Consider the following 22052-nt stretch of genomic DNA (forward strand, 5'->3'; position numbering starts at 1 on the left):
ACAAGAAGTCTGTAACATACAATGGTAGAAATATTAGATTGGTAGCAGACTTATCCACTGAGACCTGGCAGGCCACAAAAGACTGGCATGATATACTCAGAGCACTAAATGAGAAAGACATGCAGCCAAGAACTGTATCCAGATAGGTTATCACTGAAATAGAAGGATAGATAAAAAGGCTCCAGGACAAACAAAAATGAAAGGAATTTGCAAACTCCAAAGCAGCCCTACAGAAAATATTGAAAGGGGTCCTCTAAGCAAAGAGAGAGCCTAAAAGTAGTAGACCAGAAAGGAACAGAGACAATAAGTCACTTATTGTCTAAGTAAGTCACTTATAGACAATACAGTGGCACTAAATCTGTATCTTCCAATAGTTACCTGGAATGTAAATGGACTAAGTGCCCCAATCAAAAGACACAAGGTATCAGAATGGATAGAAAAATAAAACCCATCAATATGCAGTCTACAAGAAACTCATTTTAGACCCAAAGACACCTCCATATTTAAGGTGAGGGGATGGAAAACAACTTACCATGCTAATGGACATCAAAAGAAAGCTGAGGTGACAATCATTATATCAGATAAATTTGATCTTAAGCCAAAGACTATAATAAGAGATGAGGAAGGACACTATATCATACTCAAAGGTTCTGTCCAACAAGAAGCTCTAACAATTTTAATATCTATGCCCCTAACATGGGAGCAGCCAACTATATAAACCAAATAATAACAAAATCAAAGAAACACATTGACAATAATACAATAATAGTAGGGGACTTTAACACCCCTATCACTGAAATGGGCAGATCATCCAAGCAAAAGATCAACAAGGAAATAAAGGCCTTAAAAGACACACTGGACCAGATGAACATCACAGATATATTCAAAACATTATATCCCAAAGCAACAGAATACACAGTCTTCTCTAGTGCACATGGAACATTCTCCAGAAATGATTACATCTTGGGTCACAGATCAGGTCTCAACTGGTATCAAAAGTTTGGGATCATTCTCTGCATATTTTAAGACCACAATGCTCTGAAACTAGAACTCCATCACAAGAGGAAAGTTGGAAAGAACTCAAATACATGGAGGCTAAAGAGCATCCTACTAAAGAATGAATGGGCCAACCAGGAAATTAAAGAAGAATTGAAAAAAGTCCTGGAAACAAATGAGAATGAAAACACAACTGTTCAAAATATGTGGGACACAGCAACGGTGGTCCTGAGAAGAAAATACATAGAGATACAGCCTTTCTCAAGAAACAAGAAAGGTCTCAAGTACACAACCTAACCCTACACCTAAAGGAGCTGGAGGAAGAACACAAAGAAAGCCCAAATCCAGCAGGAGAAGAGAAATAATAAAGATCAGAGCTGAAAGCAGTGAAATAGAAACAAAAAGAACAGGAGCTTGTTCTTTGAAAGAATTAACTAGGAGCTGGTTCTTTGAAAGAATGAATAAGATTGATAAACCCTTAGCCAGACTTATCAAAAAGAAAAGAGAAAGGACCGAAATAAATAAAACCATGAATGAAAAGAGGAGAGATCACAACCAACACCAAAGAAATACAAACAATTATAAGAATATATTTTGATCAACTTTACGCCAGCAAATTTGACAATCTGGAAGAAATGTATGCATTCCTAGAGACTTATTAACTACCAAAACAGAACCAGCAAGAAATAGAAAACCTTAAAATACCCATACCAGTAAAGAGATTGAAGCAGTAATCAAAAATCTTCCACAAACAAGAGCCCAGGGCCAGATGGCTTCCCAGGGGAATTCCACCAAGCATTTAGAAGAATTAATACCTACTCTACCGAAACTATAGAAATGGAAGGAAAACCTCCAATCTCACTTTATGAGACTAGCATTACCTTCATCCCAAAACCAGACAAAGACCCAATCAAAAAGGAGAATTACAGACCAATATTCCTGATGAAGATGGATGCAAAAATTCTCACCAAAATACTAGCTAATAGAATCCAATAAGTCATTAAAAGTATTATTCACAACAACCAAGTGGGATTTATTCTGGGGCTGCAAGATTGGTTCAACATTCACAAAACAACTTGATACAATACGTTAATAAAAGAAAGAACAAGAACCATCTGTTGCTCTCAATAGATGCTGAAAAAGCATTTGACAAAGCAAGCATCGCTTCCTGATCAAAACTCTTCACAGTGTAGGCATAGAGGGTAGATTCCTCAATATCATCAAAGCCATCTATGAAAAACCCACAGTGAATATCATTCTCAATGGGGAAAAACTGAGAGCTTTTCCCCTAAGGTCAGGAACATGGCACGGCTGTCTACTGTCACCACTGCTATTCAACATAGTACTGGAAGTCCCAGCCTCAGCAATCAGACAACAAAAAGAAATAAAAGGCATCTGAATTGGCAAAGGAGAAGTCAAACTCTCACTCTTTGTAGATGATATGGTCCTTTATGTGGAAAACCCAAAAGACTCCACCCAAAACTGCTAGAACTCATACAGGAATTCAGTAAAGTGTCAGGATATAAAATCAATGCACAGAAATCAGTCGCATTTCTATACCAACAGCAAGACAGAAGAATGAGAAATTAAAGAGTCAATCCCATTTACTACTGTATCCAAAACCATAAAATACCTAGGAATAAACCTAACTAAGGAGGCAAAGAATCTGTATTCAGAAAACTATAAAGTCCTCATGAAAGAAATTGAGGAAAACACAAAGTGAAGGAAAAATGTTCCATGCTCATGGATTGGAAGAACAAATATTGTGAAAATATCTCTGCTACCTAAAGCAATCTACACATTTAATGCAATCCCTATCAAAATACCATCCATTTTTTTTCAAAGAAATAGAACAAATAATTTTAAAATTTATATGGAACCAGAAAGGACCTCAAATTGCCAGAGGAATGTTGAAAAAGAAAACCAAAGTTGGCATCATCACAATTCCAGACTTCAAATTCTATTACAAAGCTGTAATCCTCAAGACAGTATGATACTGGCACAAAAACAAACACATAGATCAATGGAACAGAATAGACATCCCAGAAATGGACCCTCAACTCTATGGTCAACTAATCTTTAACAAAGTAGGAAAAAATATCCAATGGAAAAAAGACAGTCTCTTCAACAAAGGCTTTTGGTAAAATTGGACAGCCACATGCAGAAGAATGAAACTGGACCATTTCCTTACACCACACATGATAACAGACTCCAAATGGATGAAAGACCTCAATGTGAGACAGGAATCCATCCAAATCTTTGAGGAGAACAGAGGCAATAACCTCTTGGACCTCAGCTGCTCCAACTCCTTTCTAGAAACATTGCCAAAGGCCAGGGAAGCAGGGCAAAAAATCAACAATTGGGACTTCATCAAGATCAAAAGCTTTGCACAGCAAAGGAAACAATCAACAAAACCAAAAGACAACCAAAAGAATGAGAGATATTTGATATACCTACTCTGTGCTTACTGAGTTATCACAACAGCAAATATTTGAGATATTTGCAAATGACATATCAGATAAAGGGCTAGTATCCAAAAATCTATAAATAACTTATCAAACTTAACACCCAATGAACAAGTAATCTAATCTAAAGAAATGGGCAGAAGACATGAACAGACATTTCTGCAAAGAAGACATCCAACTGGCCAACAGACACATGAAAAAATCCTCAACATCACTTGGCATCAGGGAAATACAAATCAAAACCACCGTGAGATATCACCTCACACCAGTCAGAAAGGCTAAAATTAACAAGTCAGGAAATGACAGATGTTGGCAAGAATGTGAAGAAAGGGGAACCCTCCTACATAGTTAATGGAAATGCAAGCTGGTGCAACCACTCTGGAAAACAGCATGGAGGTTCCTCAAAAAGTTGAAAATAGAGCTGACCTATGACCCACCAATAGCACTGCTAGGTGTTTACCCCCAAAATACAAATGTAGCGATACAAAGGGGCACATGCACGTGAATGTTTATAGCAGCAATGTGCACAATAGCCAAACTAGGGAGTTTCACTGCTAGGAAATCAGCATGAAAAGTGGGTCCACAGACCCACTCCCCAGTGAAACAAGAAAAGTTGTGAAAATTCAAAACCAAAACAACAACAAAAAAATCACATATCATCTTCAGGAATTGTCCTAAGGGAGCACAGGAAACAAGAAACATGTATTTAAGAAAATCTACTACAACTTGGTAAATGACAGACTTGCTGTTTTTAACATGCAAGTCTAGTTTCTCATTCTAGGAATTATTCTAGTTTACTCCTCTTCCTTCGGTGTCCTCCCACCCCCCAGTATTCTCAGTTCTGTTTGCAATCTCTTGGATCTGTCCATTTGTCTTCATGTACACTTCCACAACCCTTATCCAATTCTTATTTCTTATAAAAAGTAGCACCCAGTCTTCTTTTTCCCATTCTTTTCCTTTTCAACTCCCTACCCTTCAACACCCTGTTTTCCATACTGTAGCCAAAATGATCTTTAAAACACGTGTATCATTTTCCTCTAGTGATCACCAATCAATGGCTTTCCAATGAAGCTATTTATTATCATTCTTTTGCCTCCAAATATACTGACTTCTTTTTGCTCCTCAAATACATGGAGATCTTTCTCACCTCAGTTCATTGAATTTGCTATTTGCTGACTGTGGGTATTATTCTTTTCTTACTTAGCTTTTCAAAAAAATTAGTTCTACTCATTTTTCAGATCTCAGCTCAAAGGTCATCTCCTCAGAGAGATTTCCCTTTAACTACATTTAGTGTCATCCTCTGCACTTACACTCAGATGTTACTAAGGTACCTAGCTTATTTTCTTCACAGAATTTATTACAAAATTGAAATATCACTTGTTGACAAGCCCATCAGAGGAGATTAAAAGCATAATGAAGTAAATATTATAGTGTAAAGATATATCTATGCATTCTATGGATGTCTCTTAAATTACAATTATACTGCTTATGACCCATTCATTATTAAGCATATTATTTGTTTTCTAGAAATGGCCAGTTACAAATCCAGGGCACAGTATATGGCTTTCAGTCTTTGCAGGAAAAAGAGACCTTTGAAAGAAATACCTTGTGCAAATGTTTGATCTGGATACCTGCCACCAAAGTAGTAGGTTCAGGCTCAAAATACTTGTTTGGAGCTTCCCCACAGTTTTTCATCTCTTCTTTCTTCCTTCTAGTTTTTGGTTCACCAAACCAGTAGGAGTGCTACAAAGAAAGCCAAAATGTAATTACTAGGATGAGCTTTCAGAAATGAAGCATTTCATCTGAACACATCTATAATGAATAAAATGACTGACTTAGTAATCAAAATGGGCCTACAAAGAAAAGTCCAGGACCAGATATCATCACTGGTACCAACCATTTAAACAAGAGTTAATGAAAACTGTTCTCTAAGCCTTTCAAAAATGTAAGAGAAAGGAACAGTTTCTAACTCATTCTATGAGCTCAGTATTACTTGAAAAGCAAACTCCAAAGTCAAAGACATCACAAGGAAAATAAACTACAGACCAATATCCCTTATTAATACAGATTTTAAAATCTTCAAAATATACTTGTAAACTAAGTCTAATAGCATATCAAAAGGAATATTCATCATGGCACAGTGGGACTTATCCTAGTAATTCAGAGAGGTTTAACGTACAAAAATCAATCAATGAAATATATCACACTAATAGAACAAATGGAACATGATCATTTCAACTGAAACAAATAAAGCCTCTGACAAAGTGTTTCAGGATTAAAAAAACACTTGGAAAACTAGGAACAGTTTCTTTTTTTTTTTTAAAGATTTTATTTATTTATTTGACAGAGAGAAATCACAAGTAGGCAGAGAGGCAGGCAAAGAGAGAGAGGAGGAGGAAGCAGACTCTCTGCTGAGCAGAGAGCCCGATGCGGGACTCGATCCCAGGACCCTGAGATCATGACCTGAGCTGAAGGCAGCGGCTTAACCCACTGAGCCACACAGGCGCCCTAGGAACAGTTTCTTGAAATTCATCAGGGAACTTATGAAAAAACCCACAGCTTAGTCTTCAATAGTGAAAGACTTAAGCTTTTCCTCTAAAATCAGGAATAAGACAAGGATACCTGCTTTCATCCTTGCTATTCACAGAAATAAAAGATAACCAAACTGGAAAGAAAGAAGTAAAACTACCTATATTTGAAGATAATGTGATTCTACATACTGATATGCCCAAAGAATCCTCTCCTATATACATTATTAGAGCTAATAAACAAATTCAGCAAAGAGGCAGGATACAAGATCAACATGTATACATCAGTTGTGAACTACGAACAATACGAAAAGAAAATCCTATTCTAACAATTCTATTTATAATAGGATCCAAAAGAGTAAAATACTTAGGAACAAAGTTAGAGAGTTGAACGACTCATATACTGAAACTATAACACCTCAATGAAAGAATTTAAAGACAATATAAATAGAAAGACAAAAAAGAAAAAGAAAGTTCATGGACTGAAAGGCATTATTTTTCTGGTGGTGGGGGTGATTTCGAGATCATCACTGTGTGCTTTGCACTGATTCCCAGAGTTCCCTGCATCACAGGGCTCCAGGGGCCCACAGTGCTGACATGTTCTTTCCCGGCTGCTTTCCTTTTCTGTCTCATTTCCCCCTCTTTCTGATCCTTACAAATAAATTTCAAACCCTGTGAGAGACAGCACTTTTAATACAACACTACTACTTAAAGCAATCAACAGATTCACTGTAATTCCTATAAATATTCTAATGGTTACTTTTACAGATATAGAGAAGCTGATCCCAAGTTCTTATGGACTCCAAGACCTCCTAATAGCCAAAAAAATCTTGAAAAAGAAGAGAAAAAGCTGGATGACATTTTCAGATTTTAAAACTTACTATAAAACTATAGTAATCAAACAGTGTGGTATTGACAAAAGAACAGATGTATAGGCCAATGCAATAAACTTAAGTATGCAAGAGTGAAACCATACATTTATGGTCAATCAATTTGCAACAAGGGTGCTAAGACCATTCAATGGGGAAAAAAAACAGTCTTTCCAAAGAATGGTATTGGGACAAAAGGATATCCACAGCCAAAAAATGAAGCTGAATCCCTATCTCATACTATATGAAAATCAACTCAAAACTGATCAGTGATCTAAATTTAACGATAAAACCATACAATTCTTTTTTTAAAAAACCATCAAATTCTTAGAAGAAAACACAGGGGTAAATTTTGATGACTTTGGATTAGATATGACACAAAATTCACAAGGAACAAAAATTTTTTAATTGGCTTTGAATCAAAGTTAAAAATTACTGTGCATGGAAGAGTACTACAAAGAGAATGAAAAGATAAACCAGAGAATGGAATAAAACATTTGTAAATCATGTATCTGATAAGGATCTACTGTCCAGAATATATATTTAAAAAAAAGTCACAGAGTTTGAATAGACATTTCTGTAAGTAACATATCCAATGGCCAAGAAGCAAGCCCATGAAAATATCTCAACATGATTAATCATTAGAGAAATGCATATCAAAACCATGAGACTACTTTATACCCACAAGGATGGCCATAATAAAGGAAAAAGAATAAAAAAGGGTTTTGAGGCTGTGGAGAAATTGGAACCCCGGTACATTGCTTGTGGGAATGTACAAATGGTGCAGTCACTGCAGAAAACAGTTTAGTGATTACTGAAGACAGGAAACAGAATTATCCTAAGTACTAGCAATTCTACTCCAAGGTATATTCCCAAAAGAACTGAAACAGGTACACAAGCAAATATTTATAGATAAATATTCCTAGCAGCACTATTCAAATAGCCAAAAGATGACCTACATTTCTAACTATAGGTTGATAAATTGTCCTATATACTTAAAATGGAATGTTATTCGGTAATCAAAAAGAATGAAGTGCTGATACATATTCATGTATAAACTTCAAAAACATTATGTTAAGTGAAAGAAGCTGAATAGTCACATATTATATGATTTTATTTATAAAAGACATCCAGAATAGTAAGTCCATAGAAAAAGAAAGCTGATTAGTGCTTGCTAGGGGCTTTGGGATAGGGAAAAATGGGATGTGACTTCTTAATGGGTATAAGGCTTTATTTTTGGGGGTGATAAATATTTTGGAACTAGATATGTGCAAGTACATTGTAAATGTACTAAACTCCCATGTTTTGTTCCACTTCAAAATAGTTAGTTTTAACATATGAATTTCATTGGAATTAAAAATTTTAAGGTGAAAAAAGAAATGAAGTACTCTAAGAACTTGAAAAAACACTGGCTTACTCTGTGGCTATTGCATACTTCAAGGGATTGAACTTTGCAGCAAAACTGTGTATTATTTATGTCTCTAGGATTTAGAAGTAAAAATTGTTTTGAAATGTTAGTGTTCAGGAAGAAGAGACAAACCGGAATTATTCAACAATGACGTCACAGCCAATGCATTTTATCACACTCAGAATACTTTCTTTGTACTGTATATTATTCAGGAATAATGTGGAGGGCAAGATGCAGAAACTCTTCCACTCTAAGTAAACTGCTCTACTCCTTGAAAGTAAACAGGTGGTAAGGACAGAGATACGGGAAATAACCAATCTTCTACTTACCAGGATCTAAGAAATCATTGCATGTTATTTAGCTGGGAAAATCTTCTGCAGACTTTCAGGTTTCTTTATCCCTCAATCTAATTTACAATGTGCCATGTAGCTAAAGAAGAGTTCTATTACTCGCAATTTTTAAATGTATGGGGTTTCAGTGTCTTATCCACAGATATGCATTTGCATATGTGGAAGGCTTTAAGAGATCAAGAAATAGCTAGCATTTTCATATGGCTGGCATGCACAGGCAAATTATTCTGCATCTGACCTTTTGATTTGCCTATAAATATTAAAAGAAATAGGCTCAAAAGGACTATGACTTTTTATAATAGCATCAGCATTAGTACTCACCATAAGAAAAAAGTACCATGGTTGGGGCACACCATACTGCCCTGGAAAGACAGTTTCTATATACCAGGTCACAAGGCCATACAAGAAAGCATCAAGTAAAAGCATCAACAAAATATAGCCAAACATGAGATTATCCTCAAGGCTGACTGGTGTCCAAATATTATTCCATCTAATACCAGTTTCTGAAATAAAAAGGAGATACCATGGATGACAGCTCTGTGAAACAGCAAAGAAAAAAGTTGATACTCTAAATCCTGTCACTGTGAATTATCTATATGTTAATACCCTTATTGTTTAAGTCATCTAAGAAAATGATAGAATCTGTAATAATACTGGGTTCTTCTGACCTCAATTTAGAATCTACAAAAATAAATAGGAATGACTGAGACAGGGTCCATGAATGAAACAATAATAACAAAAATGGCAAGAAAAAAGCAAGTCTATTAGATCCTATTTTTCTATCCCTTCATACTAAATTCACATTTAAACTACCATCAGAGTACACAAATCTGGAAAAATATTCAACAGGACTAGAGATGGATGCTGACTATATTACAAAGCAGAAGAAAAAGAGATTTTGCTTAAATATAGTTCTGGGGCACCTGGGTAGCTCAGCTGGTTAAGTGTCCAACTCTTGATTTTGGCTCAGGTCATGATGTCAGGGTCGTAAGATCCAGCCCTGCACTGGGCTCCATGCTGGGTGTGGAGCTTGCTTGATTCTCTCTCTCCCTCTCCCTCTGCTCTTCCTCCCCCACTCACACATGGCACATACAACTCTCTCTAAATCAATCAATAAATAAAGTTCTGATAGAAGAGAAAAAGAAAAATCATTAAAAAAGTTATCCTTTGTGGGGCACCTGGGTGGCTCAATGGGTTAAAGCCTCTGCCTTCGGCTCAGGTCACGATCCCAGGATCCTGGGATTGAGCCCCCGCATGGGACTCTCTGCTCAGCAGGGAGCCTGCTTCTCTTCCTCTCTCTCTGCCTGCCTTTCTGCCTACTTGTGATCTCTGTCTGTCAAATAAATAAATAAAATTTTAAAAAATATCTTTAAAAAAAGTGATCCTTTGTTCTATTTCTTCTATTTTTGGACAAAGTATAGTATAACTGAAAAAGCATGGGGCTTGCAGTGAACTCCTAATTCAAAGACATTTCATGAATATGGTCAGTGAAACTTGTCCTTTCTTCAGCTTCAGCCTCCCTTTCCTATAGATCAATACCATCAGAATATTCACTAGCACTGTGTATTTGAAAAAGCTATAAAAAAGTAACAGCTTAAGAAAAAGTATTTGGTAGAGTTAAAAATTATCAAAATGAGGGCGCCTGGGTGGCTCAGTGAGTTAAGCTACTGCCTTCAGCTCAAGTCATGATCTCAGGGTCCTGGGATCGAGTCCCGCATCGGACTCTCTGCTCGGCAGGGAGCCTGCTTTCTCCTCTCTCTCTCTGCCTGCCTCTCTGCCTACTTGTGATCTCTCTCTGTCAAATAAATAAATAAAATCTTTTAAAAAAATTATCAAAATGAAAGCCATTTTGAGAGACCGTGAACAGCAAATTAGCAACAACAATAAAGGTAGAATGCAATTTTAGGAAGTCTGCTGTACCTTGAGAAATCCTCCCAGCCAGAACACAACAGGAGTTCGTGAAAGAGAAAATATAGAAAAAAATAACTAAATAAAATAAACTAACCCAATAAAAAATAATTCAATTAGAAAACAAAAAAGTGGGTGCCTAGGTGGCTCAGTTAGTTAAGCGCCTGCCTTCGGCTCAGGTCATGATCCTGTATCGAGCTCCACATCAGGCTCCCAGCTCTGTGGGGAGTCTGCTTCTCCCTCTGACCCTCTCCCCTCCTATACTCTCACTCTCTTTCTCTCTCTCTCTCAAATAAATAAGTAAAAACCTTTTAAAAAACTAATTAGAAAACCAAAAAGTATACATTCTGTTGTAGACTAAGCCAATGAAAATCCCACATCTAGATAAATACCAGTGAAATTTTAATGTTTCAGGTATAAAGAAAGAAAAATGCAAGTATCCATACAGAAATCATATGTATATTCTTCTGACTGGCTGTTCATTGGGAGTAGGTTTTTGTTCACAGGTGAAAAAATTAAGTCCTTAATCATCTTCATTAATGAATAAATGTAATGAAATTCCCACTAAATCCCGGTAAGAGTTTTCACAGATTTTGATAAAGTGATTCTCAAAGTGACATGAATAAAAAACAAGGTCAGGGGATAAGAACATATTAAGACTTGTTATAAAGCTATGAGAAAACCATTGTAGTACTGACACAAAAGTAGAATAAAAGAGATCAAAAGAATGAAAAAAAAATCACCAGAAAGATACATGTATATGTGGAAACTTGACATAAAACAAAGATGGAATTTGAAACCAGTAGAGATCAACAAATTATCCAATAAATGATGGTAATAGCTTGATTTTCATATGGAAAATAAAATTAAATTCTTAGCTCAAACTGGCAGAAGTATCTACTCTGCACTTACTGAGTTATCACAACAGCAATAGCAATCAAAGCTAAGCTATGAATATCTTATAAGATAGTATTTTTATATTGAAAAAATTATTTACATTAGTATGCATAATGTTTGAGCAAATATATGTGTATTGTTATACTAATAGCAAAAAACTGGAAACTACTTAAATATACATTGCTAGAGAACTAATCAATTATAGTACGTCACAATGGATGGAATATTAAATGTGTAAAAAGTTAATATTTCTCTATGTGAGAAGAGGCCCAATAGATTATTAAGTTAAATAAAGCAAGCAGCAGAACAGGCTTAAAACTACTTTGAGAGTATAACTGGAGGCTTATTGTGCAGTAATGGGGAACTTATAATTTTTCACAACTCTGGTTTTTCTTTTTTTAGTTCACGTAACTGTTTTTACAATAAACAAATCCAGGGATAAATAATTTGTATAGGATTTTCTTACTTCGTTACCCACTGTCCCACCTATGTTGTCTCAATTCCACCTTTCAGGGAATCAAACAGCAAAGGCAAAATTTGCAGGGCAAACACATACGTCTTACTTCCAACTTGAGCAGACGACTAATCCCTAGTGCCAATGCAACATTTGAGCTGAGACAGGCAGCCACCTTCTTGGTAAGGGTCATCTGTCCGTAGAATTGATTAATGGTATTAAATGGAAAGAAACTGGCAAAATATAGGAGACTTCCAGCAGAAGCAGCCAAATGGACTGAAAATAAGGAAATTATAAGGTCACTCTAAAGCAATATGCAAAACAATGACTTTTTCTACTACATTATAGAGAAAAGAATGTAAGCTCTATGAGGGAAGAGTGTTTGTCTTTATTTTTCATCCTTGTATCACCATCAGGCTCACAGTACATGCTCCCTAAATATGTGTTAAATAAATGAATTAATAGTTTGTGTACAGGATATTTATAGTCATTTAAATGAAGATTTATTCATGAGCACTGGGCTTGAGAAATTATAAATGCACACAATCAGTAAATAACAGCTAGAGTTTCCAGAGTCTTAACTACTGGGTAGAATAAAAAGCTCTGTATGAAGTTTTAAACATATAAAACATGAAGTTTTAAACATAAACAAAAAAAAGAAAAAAAAGAAAGAAAAAATAAACATATGCTTCCAATCTCAATCACAATGCTCCAAATAAAGAATAGCTGAATAGGGGTGCCTGGGTGGCTCAGTGTGTTAAAGCCTCTGCATTCTTTTTAATTTTTTAATGTTTTTTAATTTTTTATTTTTTTAATTAAATTTATTTATTTTCAGTATAACAGTATTCATTATTTTTTCACCACACCCAGTGCTCCATGCAATCCGTGCCCTCTCTAGTACCCACTACCTGGTACCCCAACCTCCCACCACCCCACCACTTCAAACCCCTCAGATTGTTTTTCAGAGTCCATAGTCTCTCATGATTCACCTCCCCTTCCAATTTCCCCCAACTCCCTTCTCCTAACTCCCCATGTCCTCCATGCTATTTGTTATGCTCTACAAATAAGTGAAACTATATGATAATTAACTCTCTCTGCTTGACTTATTTCACTCAGCATCATCTCTTCCAGTCCCATCCATGTTGCTACAAAAGTTGGGTATTCATCCTTTCTGATGGAGGCATAATACTCCATAGTGTATATGGACCACATCTTCCTTATCCATTCGTCCGTTGAAGGGCATCTTGGTTCTTTCCATAGTTTGGCGACTGTGGCCATTGCTGCTATAAACATTGGAGTACAGATGGCCCTTCTTTTCACTCCATCTGTATCTTTGGGGTAAATACCCAGGCCTCTGCATTCTGCTCAGGTCATGATCCCAGAGTCCTGGGATTGAGCCCCGCATTGGGCTCTCTGCTCAGGAGGGGGCCTGCTTCCTCCTCTCTCTCTGCCTGCCTCTCTGCCTACTTGGGATCTCTGTCTGTCAAATAAATAAATAAAATCTTTTTTAAAAAATTTAAAACTACTCTATGGTTCAGAAATCATACTACTAGGTATCTATCCTAAAATACAGAAACACTAATAAAAAGGGATACATGCACCCCTATGTTGATAACAGCATTATTTATAATATCTAAGATGTGGAAGCAGCCCAGGTATCCATCAATTGATGAACGAACAAAGAAGATGTGGTGTATAAATACTATTCAGCCATAAAAAATGAAGTCTTGCCATTTGCAGTAACATGGGTGGAGCTAGAAAGTATAATGCTAAGCAAAATAAGTGAGTCAAAGAAAGACATATGCTATACTATTTCACTCATGTGTGAATTTAAGAAACAAAACAAATGACCAAAGGGAGATAAAGAGAGAAATAAACTAAGAAACAGACTCTTAATTGTGGAGAACAGACTGATGGTTACCAAAGGGGACATGAATGGGGGATGGGGAAAATAGGGGATTGGGATTAAGGAATACGTATATCATGATGGGAAAAAAATTAATAGATAAGTAAAAATGTATAAATAAATAAGTGAAATATCTGCATTGTTGTATTCATTATTCACAATAGACAAACCACAAAAGCAACCTAAATTGTCCTTCAGTGGGTGAATGGCTAAAAAAAATGTGGTGTATACATTCAAAGGGATATTTTTCTGCCTTACAAACAAAGGAAATTCTGCCATTTGTAAAAATACTGACCCTAGAAGACATTAAGGGCACACTTATTGTAATTTGCACTGAGTAATGTACATAATTATTGAATCACTATATTGTATACCTGAAACTAATATAACACTATACATTAATTACAGTGGAATTTAGTAAACAAATACCCCAAAAATCTATTATAGAATGAGTCTTAGACTTACCTTTATTGAAGAACGTGCTAACCATAAAGGCAAAGAATATTGAAGCAATGGCGTAACACATAAGAAAGACAAAGATGAAACTACCGTCACTGAAGCGAAAGATTGGCTCACTGAAAATCTACAAAAAAACAATTATGACATCAGTTAAGGTACATGATAAATTACTGTCACATAAACATAAGAAAAGAGGAGAAAATGATAGTGCTAATGTGGTAGATTACTGCTAAGTGACTGAAACTCAATTAGATGAAATTTAACTAAGCAACTTATTTCTTACAGAAGGGTTTATGTTTTTCTCAGAGATATAGCAGCCTCTAAGTTTCCACAGCAGAAATAAAATCTGTATTTCATGCTCCTGGCACCTGAGACCAACTGGTTCACCATAAAATTACCTTTTGCCTGCCAAAGGGTAATTGAGGCAGGCTATAATCAGCAAAAACTAAGATGTCTAACACATGTAGCTATTGAGCATGTGAAAGGTAGCTAGTGTGACTGAGGGACTAAATTTTTTTTTTAAAGATTTTATTTATTTATTTGACAGAGAGAAATCACAAGTAGATGGAGAGGCAGGCAGAGAGAGAGAGAGGGAAGCAGGCTCCCTGCTGAGCAGAGAGCCCAATGCGGGACTCGATCCCAGGACCCTGAGATCATGGCCTGAGCCGAAGGCAGCAGCTCAACCCACTGAGCCACCCAGGTGCCCCAGAAACTAAATTTTTTTTTAAAGATTTTTATTTATTTATTTGACAGACAGATCACAAGTAGGAAGAGAGGCAGGCAGAGAGAGAGAGAGGAGGAAGCAGGCTCCCCACTGAGCAGAGAGCCCAATGCGGGGCCCGATCCCAGGACCCCGAGATCATGACATGAGCTGAAGGCAGAGTCTTTGACATGAGCTGAAGGCAGAGTCTTTAACCCACTGAGCCACCCAGGTGCCCCATGAGGAACTAAATTTTTATTTTCATTTAATTTTAGTTATCTTGATTTAAATTGAAAAAATGAAGGCAGTGTCTAATACAGATCAAGTATTTCTTTTTTTTTTTAAAGAAGACTTTTATTTTTTTTAAGGATTTTATTTATTTATTTGATGGAGAGAGCATAAGTAGCAGGGTGGCAGGTAAAGAGAGAGGGAAAAGTAGGCTTTCCGTGGAGCAGGGAGCCCAAGGTAGGGCTCAATCCCCAGGGATAGTGACCTGAGCCAATGGCAGACGTTCAACAGACTGAGCCACCCAGGCATCCCCGGATCAAGTATTTCTGATGAAAATATAGCATATGAATTCAGATGTGCTGTAAATATAAAACCCACCCTGAAGTAGGAAGACAGTACAAAAAAATGTAGGGGTGCCTGGGTGGCTCAGTTGGTTAAGAATCTGCCTTCAGCTCAGGTCATGATCCTGGGGTCCTGGGATATAGCCCTGTGTCAGGCTCCCTGCTAAGTGGGGAGTCTGTTCCCCCCCGCCACCTCCACGCCATTCTCATGCTCTCTCTCTCAAATAAATAAATCTTTCGCTCTTTCAAATAAATAATATAAATAAATAAATACAATATAAAAAAGAATGTAAAAAAATCTCTTCATTTTTAAATTGGTTGCATATTCAAATATTTTGTATGTATCAGGTTAAATTTAAAATATCATTAACATAATTTCACCTGTTTTTTATGGTTTTAAAAATTTCTACTGGTTACTAAAAAACCAGTATTACATATGTGACTCATGGTATTTTTACTGGGTAGCATGAAGTTACACACTTGCCTTGGCAGAGAATAAAATACATATCATAGAGATAATAATAATATAAAAAAAGAAGAATGTGAAGAAATAGGCAGCCCAGATGATCCAGTTTTTAAGTCCAATTATAAGCTGGTACTCCTGTAGGAAAGTCAACACAAATCAAATATTAAATGCATCAGCAATTCATACCACTTACATATATTTTTCTATTTAAATCTCCATAAAAAACTATGTGAATGGTTAATATCATCTCCATGTTATGAATAAGAAAAGTCAAGTCTCAGAAAGTATGCCATTCAAAATTATGCAGTCAATTAGGGCAGTGCTGGCATTAAAATAGACTTCTCCTGAGTTCAGAGATCTTTCTTCATTACCACACCTTGTAACGGAACAAAAGGTAAAATATCTAAAATTAAAACTTTGAAATTTAAGCTCTCTTTTCTATTATACTCTACTTCCTGGAGTATAAGAAAAGTGTGTCTTTTTTTTTTTTTTTTTTTTTAATCCAGTTGACTATACTTATGTTTGTTCCTTTTAGGCAACATGTCTTTATCCCCTTCTAGTTGTTTTCAAGATTTTCTTTTTGGTCTTTAATTTTCAACAGTTCGAATATTGTGTGTGTGTGTGTGTGTGTGTTATTTTTCCTGTGTGTGTGTGTTATTTTTCCTGTGTGTGTGTGTGTTATTTTTCCTGTGTGTGTGTGTGTGTGTGTGTTATTTTTCCTGCTGTGTGTTCTCTGAGCTTCTTAGACCTGTGATTTGATGTCTATCATTAAATTTGTAAAATTCTCTGCTGTTATTTCTTTGGCTCTATTCTCTTATCTCCTTTTTGGGGATTTAACTTGTGTATATGTTATACTATTTATATTGTCCTATACTTTTTAATGCTTTCTTCTGGGTTTTTACTTTTTACATTTACGTTTTACATTTTACAATTTTGTCTTTGCATTTCAGTTTGTGTAATTTCAACTGTCATATTCAATTCTATGATTCTTTCCTCAAGTCTAGTGATGAGCCCATCAAAAGTGTTCTTCATTTTTGTTAGCATGTTTTTTATGTCTAGAAATTCTATTTGACTCCTAATAGATTTTATCTGTCTGATAACATTACCTATCTGATCTTGCGTGTTACCTACTGTGTAGAAAGAGTTAACAAAGGAGGCCCAAGACTACTATTCTTAGAAAGGCATGTAATGGGCACTGGGTGTTATATGCAACTGATGAATCAATAAACTCTTATCTCTGAAACTAATAATACACTATATGTTAATTGAATTTAAATAAAAAATAAATTAATTTGGGGGAAAAAAAAAAAGAAAGACATATTTACAAGTTGGCCCTTGGCTGGTATATGGGAACTTGGTTGGTAAACTGCTCCCTACACTGATACAAAACTTTCCTTAAATGGTAAGTGTAGGTGACTGTGCCAAAACTATTGGTACAAACACTATGGTTTATGCTGAATACCTGCTTTCTAGGAGTGTGGAATTTTGGTAAATGCTAGGCAAAGGGTGTCTACATGACCAGTCCCCATCAAAACCTCGGGTGCTAAATCTCTAATGGACTCCCCTGGACACAAACATCACAAACATACTGCTGGATTTTCTTCACAAACGTACTGCTGGGTTTTCATTGCTGGGGCAAGAGTGTGCTCTGTGTGACCTCTTGTGGGGTTAACTGAAGCCTACAGGTGAATTCCTCCAGGCTGTGTCTGTGCCTGTGTCATATCCTCTTCTGAGTCAGCTATGTTTATTTACTTCCTATACCACTATAATAATGCCTCGCTGTGAGCAATAACTATATGCCAAGTCCCACTAGTCCTTCTAGAGAATTTCAGAAACCAGGGGCTATCTTGAGGATCCTGGACACATCTACCTTTCCCTTAGAGCCTTTAAATAATTAATTATAGTAATTTAAAATTCCTTGTCTGGTATTTCCAACATTTGTGTTTTATCTGTGTCTGGTTCTGGTAACTGATTTGCCTCTTTGGACCAAGTTTTTTTCTTAATTTTTGGTGTGCCTAATAATTTTTTTGTTGATACCCAGACATTAGGGTAACAGATATGAAGGTAAAGGCCTAAGATGTGGGGTTTTATGTTAATTTAGCCAGGACCTGTTCATTGATACTCTAATTATTAAAGGCTTTAAATCCCTCCAGTGACCTTTTTTGTCCCCCTGCATGCCTTTAGGTTTTCTCTTCCCATTGCTCCCAAGAGACAAGTTTCTTTCTGAAATTCTGCCAGCTTGAAAAACTGACAAATGATATCAGTACTCACTTTTCTTATTTTACGTTTCCTGCTACTGGGATGTAACAACTACCCACTAATGACAAATATACAGAAATAATCCAACTCTCTATACAAAAGAGTCCCACATGCCCAAAAAACATTTTTACAGAAACAGATGAACATAGAGGTGAAAAAAGAGAGAGGCAAACCATAGAACAGACTCTTAACTATACAGAACAAACTTGGGGCTGCTGGAGGGGAAGGGGGGTGGTGGGGTGGTTTAAATAGGTAATGGGGATTAAAGAGAGCACTTGTGATGGGCCCCAGGTGTTTTATATATATATATATATATATATATATATATATATATATATCTAAATTCTACATTATATGTTAACTAACTGGAATTTAGATAAATTTAAATAAATGGAATTTAATAAGAACTTGAAACAAAGAAACTGAGATTACCTTCAATCTTTTTTCCCTTTCCCAGACAATGGATCGCATGATGGAAAGTACAGTTGGAGAGAACATCAGGATGAACATCAAAGGGAGGAAGGAACTAGTGATCCAAATTAATCCATCATGAGAATAAGCTGGGTGTGGAAATCTCTGGATAAAGATACTGATATTATCAAACAGTTTCTGGCTAGCACTGCTTTCATGATACAGCATGATGGCCTTATCCAAGGCATGCTGTACGGCCAGGAACCCTTCTCTGATGTACCCTGCAAGAGAAAACAAACAATGTCAAATAAAGCAGACCAAGGAATTACTCAGACACATAAATAACATGGCAATTCAAGTAAGTCATAGTTTGTCACCTACAGAACACAAATTTACTGGTGTATCGAGGCTAAATGCACATAATTACCCTGAAAACATATCATTGTTTTGACACAGAAATAAGGGATACGGGGCACCTGGGTGGCTCAGTGGGTTAAAGCCTCTGCCTTCAGCTCAGGTCATGATCCCAGGGTCCTGGGATCCAGCCTCAAGTCGGGCTCTCTGCTCAGTGGGGAGCCTGCTTCCTCCTCTCTCTCTGCCTGCCTCTCTGCCTATTTGTGATCTCTGCCTGTCAAATAAATAAATAAATAAATAAATCTTTAAAAAAAAAAAGAAAAGAAAAAGAAATAAGGGATACATCTTCAGCTGAATCTGATTCACATCTTCCCAAAATTACATACACTTAGTAACAGTGGAAGGCTTGCTAATGTAATCTATATTTTAAAAAGAAGGCAGATTTAATTAGATATTAGAGAGATGAAGAAATACAGAAATGAGGCTGAGAATCACAGATAAATTCTACAGAGTAATGCAGAAAAATGCAAGAAAAATTGGTCCACATTAGCCATACAACTAAAAAGCAACCATACAACTAAGACAACTTAGGGTTTAATTTGTTTTTATCCATTTTCTAAAATTGGAACTCTGATCATTAATTTTGCACTTTTCCATTTTTCTAATATGAACATTTAAAACTATAAAATTCTAAGCATGACTTTAGCTATAATCCTCCAGTTTTGCTCCCATATCTTAACATGTCAGGTTTTCTTATTATTCGATTTAAAATATTTTCTGATTTGTGACTTCTTTGACTCATTACACTCTATATGATTTCAGTCTTTTTAATTTCAATGTGATTTATTTTACAACTCAATATAAGAGTTATTCTGGTGGAAATGCCATGTGAACTTAAAAACAATGTGTATTCTACCACTGTTGAGTAATTGCTCTGTAAATGTCAATCAGCTCAGGGAAACTTAGAACATTCTTCATATCATCTACTTCTTTACAATTTTTTATTTTAGATGTTCTGTCAACTATTGAGAGAAGGATATTAATATCTCCATTGACAACTATGGTATTGCCCAATTCTCCCTTTAATTCTGTCAATTTTTGCTTCATGTATTTTGAAGCTGTTATTAAATATATACATATTTAAAATCGTTATATCTTCCTGACAAATTGACCTTTTGTCTTGAAATCTGTCTTATCAGATATGTGTATACCTGTTCCAGCCACTTTATGGTTACTATCTTTAATCACATTTAAGACACTTTTAAAAAATTAACATATAATGTATTATTTGCCCCAGGGGTACATCAGACTTACACATTTCACAGCACTCACCATAGCACATACCCTCCCCAGGGTCCATGACCCAGCCACCATATCCCTAGACCCACACCCCCCAGCAACCCTCAGTTTGTTACACATTTAAGACTCTTAAGGCCATTTTTCTACACATACGTTTTTCTTCTCTCTTCTTTTACTCATCAGGGATTCTAATTACACTTATGTTAGAACTTTTGGTATTGCTCCACATTTCAATGAAAGTCAATTTTTTTGTTTTTCAAACTGAACACATTTTATTGTTCCAAGTTCATTTACTCTTTCTTCTGTTATCTTCATTATTAAATCTGTCCTATATTTTCCAATTCTAGACTTTGTTTTATTCCTTTTTTATGGTTTCTAATTCTCTGCTGAGACTTACCACTTCTTTCATTGTACACATTTTAATTCAATGACTGAGAATAGTTATAATAGCCACATTACAACAAGTTCTTATCTGCTAGTTCCATATTCTGAGTTTTTTTTTGGAGTCTCAGTTGATATTAAGATGCAGTACACAAAACCACTCTAATAGTAATACTATATTAGTTTAAGAGTAGAAAGACTAGGGGCACCTGGGTAGCTCAGTCGGTTAAGCGTCTGCCTTCAGCTCAGGTGGCAATCCCAGGTTTCTGGGATTGTGCCCCATGTTGGGCTCCCTGCTCAGTGCAGAGTCTGCTTCTCCCTCTCCTCCCTGCTTATGCTCTCTCTCGCTATTTCTGTTGCTGTCTCTCTCTCTCAAATAATAATATTAATAATAGTAGTAGTAGTGGTAGTAGTAGTAGTAGTAAAAAATTTTAAAAAGAATAGACTAATAGAAAAAAAGAATTTTAGGACATTATTTTAAACAGTTTTGGGAAAACTATTTTCCTCTCTGTGGTAAAAAAACAATACTGAATCCCTAGCCCAACTACACACAAACATGAACTACTTCCTCATGGATTAACAACCAAATTACTGAAGGAAAAACCATAAAGAGGAAATAGTAGAAGAATATTTTTGAAGTAGGGATGGACTTCTTAAACGAAAGCCCAGAAAAAGACCATGTGGCCAAAATATGACAAATTACATCTAATGAAAGATCTCTGCTATTTCAATAAAGGACAGCATAGATAAAATCAAAAGTTGGAAAAACATACTTTCAAAATTTGGAACCAATAATATATCTGAAAACATGGAACTCCCAAATAAATATAAATCTTTAAATAGATATCTAAACAAAATGTGTGTTAGATTATTTGAAACTGTGTTCTGTGGAGGAATGTTGTTTTAAGCTTTAAAATATCATAAAAGTTCATTTGTGGTAATATAACTGAAAATTTAAGCATAGTTTTCCACTCCTCCCTTGGTTCATGTAATAGATTATCTTAATTTTCTACTCATTTCCCTGCCAATCTTTCTTAGTCTTTGTACCTTTATCCTCCTTTGTTGACCATTCTCTGAAATATCTTGATCATTTATATAATTATTATATAAATTGTGAAACACAGGCAACAGTACTATTTGCTCTGCAACAGTATACAACAAAAACCAAAGATAAACTATGAGTGTTATCGCTTGGAGATATGCATCCACTACCATAATAAATCATTTCTCCTATTAAAACTGAATATTGCTATAACCTGTGTCTCTCATAATTTCCAGGAGAAATTTCATACTCCTTCACCTACATGCCAGGTCTTTAATGACATTTTTGCCTCTGAACCTCATTTCTTTTTTCTTTTTTAATTTTTTTTATT

General features: G+C 35.7%; 1 protein-coding gene across 7 annotated transcripts in view; it reads right to left on the reverse strand.

Annotated features, from left to right (window-relative positions):
- The window catches only part of LOC309854548 (phospholipid-transporting ATPase ABCA3-like), a 294363-nt gene that overhangs the window by 122200 nt on the left and 150111 nt on the right, over positions 1-22052 (reverse strand). For all 7 annotated transcript variants that reach the window (XM_082713827.1, XM_082713826.1, XM_082713828.1 and 4 more), the window contains 6 exons: positions 18667-18926; positions 15994-16110; positions 14247-14364; positions 11978-12151; positions 8938-9119; positions 5067-5204 (listed from right to left, as the gene is read on the reverse strand). In XM_082713827.1, the coding sequence (XP_082569953.1) occupies positions 5067-5204; positions 8938-9119; positions 11978-12151; positions 14247-14364; positions 15994-16110; positions 18667-18926 (989 nt within the window). The remainder of the gene's footprint in view (positions 1-5066; positions 5205-8937; positions 9120-11977; positions 12152-14246; positions 14365-15993; positions 16111-18666; positions 18927-22052) is intronic.

The sequence above is a fragment of the Mustela nivalis genome (assembly GCF_964662115.1).
Source record: "Mustela nivalis genome assembly, chromosome: 19".
Lineage (NCBI taxonomy): Eukaryota > Metazoa > Chordata > Mammalia > Carnivora > Mustelidae > Mustela > Mustela nivalis.